The 11228-nt window shown below is 43.8% G+C and overlaps 1 protein-coding gene across 1 annotated transcript in view; it reads right to left on the bottom strand.

The window, feature by feature from the left end:
• Window positions 1-2870: 2870 nt before the first annotated feature.
• tacr1a (tachykinin receptor 1a) overlaps window positions 2871-11228 on the bottom strand; it is an 87650-nt gene continuing 79292 nt past the window's right edge. Inside the window, exons 4-5 of the mRNA XM_088336912.1 lie at window positions 10762-10958; window positions 2871-3724 (exon numbers count right to left, since the gene is read on the bottom strand). Of these exons, the coding sequence (XP_088193038.1) occupies window positions 3331-3724; window positions 10762-10958 (591 nt within the window). The 3' untranslated portion in view covers window positions 2871-3330. The remainder of the gene's footprint in view (window positions 3725-10761; window positions 10959-11228) is intronic.

Here is an 11228-nt window from a genome sequence, read left to right as displayed (position 1 = left end):
GAATCCCATGACCTCAGAACTGTGCCGCGGACGCGCTAACCACTCAGGCGCCGCGCTGCCCCAAAGTAAAGCAGCCCTAGAATAAAATGCAAGTCCTGAGTCTTTTCTTGTTTAAATTCGAAAAAGCATAGACATTTTATTTTAAAAGTGGTCGGCGTTTTGGAGTATTTAATTTTTTTCCCTCTAGGTGAGCCTCATGTTACAATTTTTTTTTACAAATTTCTTAACCTATCAGTATTTAAAAAAAATGCATGTTTATTTGTGTCATGATTACCGATGTGATGAAACCCACTCCTCTCTGTCACCTGTTGTCAGTCCGTCTGCGAACCTTAGTTTACACTAGGCAAACCTTTTTTTCGACCCTGACTCCGACCTGTTTTTTGCTCCTGTCCGTCCCCCGGCTTTGACCCGTTTTTGATCCTTACCAGGCCTACTCTCCCGTCCCGGCTTTCCACTTTTTTCGTCCTCGACCATGTCTACTCTCCTTTCCTGGCTTACGACTCGTTTCCGACCCCGATCACGTTTTTGCTCTCCTATCCCGGATACTGACCCGTTTTTTCGTTCCCAACAACGCCATCGCTCGCAACCCAAGTCCCACAGCGACCTGCCTCCGCGACACCGGATCGTGGGCGCAGTCCTCCCTCTCTCCTTTGATAAAACTTGTGTGAAGCGTAACGCAATTGGGTCCTGTTTCCGTTCTGGTCCTGACAATATGATAGTTCATGTATTTTCCATTTTATTCAAATTAGTATTGTTTTTTTTTAATAAAGACATTTTTACTGCACAATGAGCTGCTAAATAATACACAATGTCCCTTTAAGGTCTACCTCATATAAGAATAACATACTGTAGCAAAATGTACTTTTCATAAATAAAAAAAAAAAAAAGAAAAAACATTTATCGCACAATAAAAAGAAAAAAAAAAACATTTTTCAACATATCTCCAAGAGTATATAAACAATATATACTATGAGTACACTTGGATTACATTCCTTGTTACTCATTTTCAGTGTTTGCAATAACGCTTCCTTTATGATAAATGCTAGACACAATATGAAGCTATGTCCAATTATTTCGGCAAGCGTGAGCACTACCTGCTGGCCGAATCGGTAACCACCGAATTCGATTCTGAATCAAATAAATACAATACAAAACAATTACTCTACAAACACATCTACTCGTCTGTTCAACTCGAATACTGCTCAGAAGATGTCAGACTATTTGACGTACAACTTCTATTTAAGGTCAGGGAAATAGTTACTCTCCCTGGTAACTAGTTACTTTTACGAAAGAGTAATTCAGTGAATAACTACTTTTTGGGAAATATATGAGTAACCACAACTAATGACTTTTTAAAAGTAACTTGCCCAACTCTGCTCATTTTTTTGATTCCGTTTTGTACGCTGGGTCTACTGTAACAAATGAATGCACAAAAGCATGCTAACAATAAAGAAAATCCGTTCTCCGTGTGAAATCAACATCTACCCTCAAAACGGAAGGCTTAAACAGTACTCTATATTTTTAGAAAGAGCTAGAGCACCTTCCCAGTTAGGGTGAAGGCCGTCTCTCCTCAGCAGGTCAGGTCCGCCCCAGAAAGCAGGCCAGTTATCCAAATACCTAAATCCCTGCTGACTAGAGAAACTTGCCAGCCAACGGTTTAACGAGACTAGTCTGCTAACCCTCTCATCATTGCCTCTCGCAGGCAAAGGGCCAGAGACAATTACTCGATGCCGACTCATCTTTCTGGCAAGAATACAGGTCCTAGCAATATTTTTCTTTGTAATCTCAGATTGTCTCATTTTAGTATTATTAGAGCCTGTCCTGGTGTCTGGATTTTGCATGTCAGCTCCCTCAAATTAGCCTCAATGTCGGGTGCTCTGGCCCCAGAAATATTCATAACCAGGGTTGGGTTGGGTTACTTTATCTGAATTACTTTCCATTACTTTTGGATTACTCCAATACCAAATATGCTAATAAAAGACAAAAGAAACTAAATATTTATATGTTTAATGTGGGCTTTTACCCCTCCGAGTGAAGTTAAAGAGCCTCATGGCATGAGGAAGAAATGATCTCCTCAGTCTGTCTTTGGAACAAGACTGTGACAGCGGTCTGTCGCTGAAGCTGCTCTTCTGTTTGGAGATGATGCTGTGTAGTGGATGTAATCAGGGTTGGGTAGAAACTAAAGATGAATAAAATTACTAAATTTTGTGCAGGCTTGGGGGGTAACGGAATATATAGAATGCCAAAAACGATGTTGGCAAGCTTTTCGGATTTATTTTCTTTTTTTTTTGTCGCATTTTATGTTAGTTTTGCCGGAGATCAAAGAGATCAAAGCCAGGAGAGAAAGCGTACCACGTGTTGTGAGTCATCATTTTATTCATATTTAGCTTCTTTTGTCTTTTATTAGCATATTTGGTATTGGAGTCATCCAAAAGTAATTGAAAGTAATCCAGTTAAAGTAACCCTACCCAACCCTGCTCATAACCGTGGCTGGGGTCTTAAGGTTTATGTTACGGGTGATGGAGTCACCTATCACTAGGGTGCAGGAGCCAGTAGGTCGAGTGGGACTAGCTAGGGGGCTGAACTTATTATGTGTCCGGACGGCAGTAGCTCAGGAGGTAGAGCGCTCGTCTTGGGATCAAGGGATCCCAGTTCGAATCCCGGCTCGTCCGTGTTACATGTCGAAGTGTCCTTGGGTAAGACACTGAACCCCTAATACCCCCAATAAGCAGGGTTAGCGCCTCACATGGCTGCAAGGCCGCTATTGGGAAATGTGGAGCACATTGTAAAGCGCTTTGGGAAGTCATTGACTTGAAAAGCGCTGTATAAATGCAGATCATTTCATTTCATGGACTAACTAAAGCTCGTGAAAAGCGATTGAATGTCCGCTTTCCGATTGGCAAGTTCAAACGATTCAATCCATGTTCCTCCGACTGTGCCGCGTTGCAGACGCCGCTGCATATCCGCAGAGCGTTTTAACTCAATTCCAGAATAAACCTTGTGAAGTCCTGAAGCTTGTGGGCTTGAGAATGTGTGAACCTTCCACGCGTAATGAAAGAGGAAAGGGTAAGGAGGGGGGTGACAAGCAGAAGCTGTGAAAAATCGAAGCCCTGCATCTGTTTCAGCTCTCAAAAGTGGAATGCACTCGTGTCGAGCGCATCATTCCTTTTTGGCACCCGGCGGCAACGACGAAGAGCGAGCGTCACGCAAGCCCCCGCAAGAGAATCCTGAGCTCACGCTCGGTGAAGACTCATTCCCGTATGTAAATAATGTTCCTGTGAAAACTCTTCTATCGTTTGTAGTCACCGTTTTCTTTTCCTAGCTCTTGACTCACATTCTCTCTTGGCTATCCGACAAAAAACTGCTGGTGTTTAACGTCTGCTCCTGGTAGTTGTTGTTCGAGAAGAGACTGGGATCCTCGGACGGGGCTTTCGAGACCCCCCGGGAGGACGAACCGTTTAAAGTTAGGTCCAGTGAGCAGTTTTGTGGTCCGTCCCCCATAACTGCTTCAACTGGCACGGGATCTACCGTAGCTTTGGCTTTGGACTGCCCTAGTTCATCTCCCGCTTGGACCACAGTACATACTGTGGTCTCCATTCGGCTTGCCTTGAAAATGCTGGTCTGGGTATTGAAGTAGCGAGTGGACTTGAGTTCCAGGCTTTCGTAGGAACTTCGCGGGACACAGGGGCAACAGCGGAACGCTTGTTTGAATCCGGCGCGGAACCTGGAGAAAGAATTACACATTCGAATTAGAAGTGTAGCTATCGTCATTGATAACAACATAGTTGTGAGGTCCCAGCATGCCAACCCCTGCCAGAGAGCGCCAAGGGACTTATTAACTGATGAAGTGTACCTGGTGCTCATTAAACTTTTGTATATAGGTGGACTCGTTATCTACGTGAACATGAGGTGGTGTAACCCTGGGCACAAAGATTTCCATCTGCTACAAGGACGTCGAACTTTTGGCCTAGCGTGTGACCTCATCCACTACTCTGTTGCCAAACTACAACACAGCACCTCAAGGTCATCCTGTTAATCTGTTAATAAATAACAAAAGGATACTGCTGGAAGTGTGATGAATAAAGTATCTATCTATAAAGACAGCACGGACAAATCCCCAGCGTCGGATCGCTGACATTTCTGCCCATTTCAGGCATGAAAATGGGTCAGGGCTTAAAAAGCTGAGAAAGGGTACGGAGGAAATACCGTATACTTGGATTACCAGCTCAGTAGCCTAGATGGTAAGGCGCCCGCTTTGAGACTGGGAGGTCGCTGGTTCGCGCCTCGGCTGAGTCATACCTAAGACTTATAACATTGGTAAAAATGGCGGCGCCCTCTGTTGGCTGCGGCTGCATCGGCTCGCTACAACGGGTCAGGTGTATCGACATTTCGTTCTGTGTACATTGTTACAAAGAATGACAATACAAAGGAAATTATTATTATTAAATATAAAAAAATCACATATTGTTTGAACTTTTCTCAGCTCAAACTAAGCAATGAAAGTGACAGTTATTTCATGTTCTATAATCAGATTCATCATCAGATACACCAAGGAGTTGTTTCCTTTACTTGTGCTTTTAACACTAATTTATGTCTTTCAAAAAAGTAGGATAATGAGATAAAATCTCGGCAGACAACAAAAAGCATCAGGCATGGTTGGGAATTAATATCAAAATGTAGCGTTTACCAAATTGTTGGAATTAGTTATCTGACTCCATTAACCAAATACAACCTACATTCAACAATTTATGCGCGCTCGTTTCTTGAAGGAAAAGATGAACAAGAAAGCCGATATTTTCACACGGGGGCAGATTTAATTTCATTAACAATTTAACCAAGTGTACACCATCAAAAACGGCTGAATTAGCGTCGTTGGCATCTGTGGGAAGCCTTCTCAACTTTTAGCTTTCTCCTATTGGCCATCTTCTCCCCGCATAATGGCATGCCGGCTCCTTCCATGGGCGTGCCAAGGAAGCCCCCCCTGGGCTTCACCATCTCGTCGAAGAGCGTCGCGATGTCTGGAATACTCAAAACAACACCGAGCGTTTCTACGTCAACAGGGCCTTGTTCTCAAAACAACGCCTGCTGTCCTCCGTCTGGATGTTTTGATTATCTTATCAGCACTACGTCCCGTTCTGTAAACAACATCTTCCACCACTTATGCCTGCCCTGAACTTTCACTGCTAATTGAATAAAGGCACAGTCAGTAAATAACTACAGCATTAAACTCAATAAATCTAACTTGTATTCAATCATATAAAATCCTTTATAGTCAAATGTATAAAATCCTTCAGCATCAAAGATGATTATTCCTGGAAAGCTAGGGTCGAATAATAAGGTAATAAGCGAAAAGTAAAAGGTTAATTGAAGGGAAACTAGAAAAGACAATGAGAGAGAAATAATAATTTAGGCCAGATTTATTCTTAATCATTCGAACCCGGCAGAAAAGTCAGTTTCTGTCATATGACGGATGACTAAATCTCTTTGAGTCAGTACACTCGTATGTCTTGAAATGATTCCATACTCCATTAATTTCAAAAGTGAAAACAACCGAGTGTGAAATCTAATTTCTCTGACGGCCCGGATACAATTAGCATCCGGAAAAACGCATTGAAGGATTGATTGTAGCTAACATGGCCCATCTGTCTTTTGGGTTAAACAAAATCCATGTGACAGGCGTCACTCACTTGTGTCACGGTGGGAGACTCAATGAGTTGCTGGAAGAACGTAATGTCTTTCGGCTTAACAGGTACACAATGCTCCGAGCGGGAGTGTTCTTGTAAGCTGCGATTCCAATAACATTTGGGGTAAAATTCAAATATTTGCCTAATCTTGATAAAGAACAATTTCGACTTGTACGGTGCCATGAGAAAGTATTTCCCCCCTTCATGATTTCTGTGATTTTTTGTATATTTATCACTCGCAAAGGTTTTTTTAATATCACAGAGACAACCCAAGGCAATAAAAAATGCTGTTATTCAATACTTGATTCTGTCATGATTTGCCCACTGTCACTTGTTTCCTGATTGGTTCCCCTCCTATTTAAACCCAACACTTTCATTCACTCCTTGTCAGTCCGTCAGCAAACCTCCGCACAAGTAAGGCAAGCACTTTTTTGACTCTAGCTCCCTGTCTGTCCCGTCCTATCCTTTATCTTACTCGTCGGCCCCTGGCTTCCCGATCGTCTCCGGCTACCTGACTTGACTCCTTCCCCCTACAACGTTCCGATCTCCAGTTCTGGCGACCTGACTTGATTCCTTCCTTTGACCATGCTTCGATCTCCCGTTCCAGCTACCCGACTTGATTTCTTCCTCCGACCACGTTCCGATCTCCAGTTCTGGCGACCTGACTTGATTCCTTCCTTCGACCATGCTCCGATCTCCAGTTCTGGCGACCTGACTTGATTCCTTCCTTCGTCCATGCTCCGATCTCCCGTTCCAGCTACCTTACTTGATTCCTTCCTCCAACCACGTTCCGATCGCCCGTTCTGGCGACCTGACTTGATTCCTTCCTTCGACCATGCTCCGATCTCCCGTTCTGGCGACCTGACTTGATTCCTTCCTACGACCACGTTCCGATCGCCCGTTCTGGCGACCTGACTTGATTCCTTTCTTCGACCATGCTCCGATCTCCTGTCCCGGCTGCCCGACTTGTTTCCGTCCACCGATCTCCCGTTCTGGCGACCTGACTTGATTCCTTCCTCCGACCACTCTCTGATCTCCCATTCCGGCTGCCCGACTTGTTTCCGTCCACCAACCACTCTCTGATCTCTCGTCCCGGCTGCCCGACTTGTTTCTGCCCGCCGACCACACTCCGATCTCTTTTCCCGGCTGCTCAACTAGTTTCCGCCCTTTGACCACGCCCCGATCTCGTGGGCTTCCTGCTTCTCTGGCGTTTGTTTTCCCGCGCCAGACTTCTCCGCTTCCGCAATAAAGCTTGGTGTGAAACGTTGCACGTTTTGGTCTACCGTCTGTTCTGGTTCTGACAGATTCTAAAGGGCTGCAGAGACCACAGACTATTGCAAACTACAGTCTAGGATTGCATCTCCTGATCTAAAACCTAAAGTAGGGAAAGGAAAAACCCAAAACCTATACATGAGGGAATTAAAAAACTTCCAGCATGACCAGGCTGCAACGGATGTTGCATTAACAAACAATGAAATTAAAGACAAAATCTAAAATAATTCAAGTATAATACAGACGCTGCCCTACTTACGAACGAGGTTCCGGATGATTGTTCGTAAGTTGAATTTGTCCGTAAATTGCTTCAATGCTATATTTTGTATGTTTAAGGCTTTTATAAGTAACCTGTGTTGTTTTGTACTAATAAAATAAACATTTCATAAAATAATATTCAATGCATGTACGAGGATTGATATCAAAACAGGATATCTAAAGTAAATAGGACAAACTAGACAGGAACGAAAATGGGAACCGATATTTAACAGGACCAAATAAACGGAAATAATACCGGACATACATACGGATATACCAGCAGGAAACCGGACAGAGTCAAAACACACGTCTTGCGGGTGCAGAGGTTCGTTGGCAGACTGACAAAGAGTGAGTGAGAGCAGTGAGCTTAAATCGGAGGGAAGCCAATCAGTCAACAAGCCGCAGCTGGCGCCAAACGGGCGGGGCCAATTGGCAACCGTGACAAACCTTTGCTAAAGAAAATGGTCATTGACCTTTGCATCTTATGTACCGTATTTTCCGCACTATAAGGCGCACCTAAAAGCCTTTATTTTTTTCAAAAGCTGACCATGCGCCTTATAATACAGTGCGCCTTATATATGGATCAATATTAAGTCGCAGAGTCTTCCAACTAACTTGCAGCCGCCGACTCGATTTTCCCCTGAACGCCAAGTAGGGATTTATTTACCAGCGTTTCATTGGCTAACCAATGTGTCAATCATCATTTGAATCGATCACTATTGGCTAAAGTTATTCGAAGGTCAAGGGGCGGATCCTTTTATCATTTACAGGCTGGCATTGGCTTAAACGGCAAAACAAAGCCTGCAATTGGCCGAAAAAAATGAATGTGTATAGCACGTGGTTGACGGCATACAGAAAGCATTTTTTACTATACTGTATTTGTAAATATTTTATTCTCCTGGATTTACTACACTCACGGATATAAGAGGACATTGGCTGCACATTATTATGAACACAACGACTTCGGTGAGCTACTCCGGCTATATATTATCCCTGTATCTTGTTTCAGACTGAACTCGATGTTTCTGTGATAAGCGGTGCAGATAATGGATGGAATGGAGTGTCTATTTTTAAATTCAACTCAATTCCAAGTGTTTATTGTCATATGCACAGTAAAGTTGCGAGCGAAAAAGAAAATAGAAACTAAGGAATGGTTGGCATTTCTTGAATCCCAAGACTTTAACCTTCCGAATGATGGAACGATGCATTTGAGTGACATCGTACGGACACCGCATCCGCACGTATTCTCGACACGTATTTGCATCTTTGCAAGCTTTGGGAATGTTAAGGGGATAATAAGTTGGACTGAACTATCTGACTGTTTTGTCGACGTTCCCATTGTAGCGCCTTATAATCCGGTGCGTCTTATGTATGTCAAAAATAGGACCAAAAACTATTTTTTCGGGGTGCGCCCTATAACCCGGTGCGCCTAATGGTGCGGAAAATACGGTAATTCTCAACCCTCAATCAGTAAAATTCCTAGAAAGTTGCAATCCCATACCTGTCAACCTCCGTGGCTCCATGCCCTTACAAAATGTCGTATTTTCCCTTACAAGATACAAAATAATCTTACACCATATTTTCTTTTTCAAACGTGTTTATCTATGTAGTTTAACATGTTATTTTATATGTGTTTTGTTATATCATATATATTGTTAATGAACATTTTGTTGTGAGATCCTGAGTTGCTCGACATGAATGAGGTTTATTCGTCATACCTGCCCAATTTGGAACACCTGTGGCGGCTTGTTTGGCACAAACAGCCCGGACAAGCTGATTGGTGGCCACACCCTTCTTAAACCCCCGACTTCAGTTCAAACTTTGTCAGATCGTTGCGAGCTGTTGTGTTTCACTCAGTGAGCGTTCCCGTCCGACTCCGTCCCTGTTAAAACCGGTTTCCTGCCTGATTCCCGTTTTTCGACCCGTTTCTGAACCTGACTATGCCTGTTTTGCTGGCCGCCTGCCTACGACGACTATTACGAACTTTACATCGCCTCTGATCTCCAGCCCTGGTCAAACGACTTGCCATTCCCGCCTGTCTTCTTCCGACACGGAAGTTTTACTCCCGCCTTGCTCGTTCACGCTCTCCGCCAGTCTTCGGATCAGGCAATCAAGCAAGCCTTACTCTCACTCTCTTTCAATAAAATCTGAGAAACGCATGCAATTGAGTCCTATATCCGTTCTGGTCTGTGACATTATTATAAAAAAGGTTCAAAAATGAAGTAGCTAGGACATTCACTGTAGAAGGAAAATATACATGCAAATAGAATTATACATTTTCTTATTCAAATTATGAATTCATTTTCTGCATTAAATTATTGTTGGTCATATTGTCACGAAACGGAACGGGACTGTCTTGAAACGGGTCGGGAAGCAGGAAGTAGGGACTCATTTGCGTAGACGATCTGTCACTTTAATTGAGAAAGAAAAGTGGTCCAACACACAAACGGACCAAAAACAAAACGGGCTCAAATGCAGGCAAAACTACAGACTAGGCATTTAACGGGATTAAACAGAACTTGCAGGAATCTCTCAGAATGTTACACCGAAGTGCAACAAAGTCCAACAAGCACAACAAGAATAAACAGGTATCAAACAGGCATGAACAGGTTTTCAACAAGGGTAAACAACGATCTGGCAAAGGGCAGTTCCAAAAGGCAGGTTAAGTACCTATGGGAGTAATCAGGAAATGCAGGTCAGCCAGTGTCAAGGGGCGGGGCCAGCTGGGCGCCGTGACAACCGTGCAGGACATGACAAATATACTGATTGAAGGGATAACCACAAACCTGTCTTTTTTCATTTTCAACTTCTTTATACAACAATAATGATTCGTAATATGATGCATGGGCAGCACGGCGGCACAGTTCCAAAGTCTTGGGAACCTCCTGCGTGGGTTCAAATCCAGCTCCAGACTTCCTGTGCGGAGTTTGTATGTTCTCCCCGTGCTTGCGTGGGTCTCCTCCGGGCACTCCAGTTTCCTCCCACATTCCAAAAACATGCATTTCAGGTGGATTGGCCGGTCCAAATTGTCCCTAGGTGTGAATGAGCGAGCGAGTTGTCTGTCCCTGTGTGCCCTGCGATTGGCTGGCAACCAGTTCAGGGTGTCCCCTGCCCACTGCCCGATGATTGCTGGGATGGGCTCCAGCACCCCCGCCACCCTACTGAGGATAAGCGGTGCAGCTAATGAGATGAATATGATGCATCAAAGCAAGTGAGCCGTTTGAGAGCCGGCTCTCTTTCATGAGTTGAGCCGAAAAAGCCGGTTCTCTAAAAAGAGACGGACTTCCTTTCACTCCCACATGAAATTTGAGGCAGCAGACTTATGCGCACAGTAGCATCAAACGCTCGCTTCGTTTGCAACGAAAAAAAACATACCGAGATAGAGGCTACCGCGGCGAACTCCTTTGACTGATCGTCGGTGTATACCGGATGAGAAATTAGCGTTTTTCCGTACAGATTTTCTTGTACACGTCTTAAAATATATAATAAACGTACTTTGTACGGCAAAAACGTACAGTTAGACAGGTATGCAATCCCATATGCTTACCTGTCGTTGAGGCAGCAGTAGATGATGGGGTTGTACATGGTGGAACTCATAGCCAACCACATGATGGCCAAATAGACCTGCTGGATGAAGGTTTCCTCAAACATGTCGGGGAAAAACTGATGCAGCAGGAAGTAGACATGGAAGGGCAACCAGCAGATGGCGAACGTACAAACTACCACAATCATCATCTTCACCACCTGCAACACAAACGAAAGCCATCTGGTTGGCTACTTGAGTGGAGATCCTTTCTGCATATTGATTGCTGTTTGGAGTTTTTGTTGGTGCTTGTGATTCCAGCTAATGAATTCATGTCCGATTCGACATGCCGACATCAATGTACAAGGGTCTCTGGGGCACATCTATTTTGCATTCGAGCGGTAAAAACCCATGATTAAATAAACAGAATCGGACATAAAAAAAAAAAAAGACACGGATTTCAATTATTGGTAACAGTGACTGATAATCGT

The sequence above is a fragment of the Urocampus carinirostris genome, chromosome 5, assembly GCF_059441175.1.
Source record: "Urocampus carinirostris isolate Australia breed hairy pipefish chromosome 5, RoL_Ucar_1.0, whole genome shotgun sequence".
Taxonomy (NCBI): domain Eukaryota; kingdom Metazoa; phylum Chordata; class Actinopteri; order Syngnathiformes; family Syngnathidae; genus Urocampus; species Urocampus carinirostris.
The sequence above is the reverse complement of the archived record's forward strand: the minus strand, read 5'-3'. Positions and strand labels throughout refer to the sequence as shown.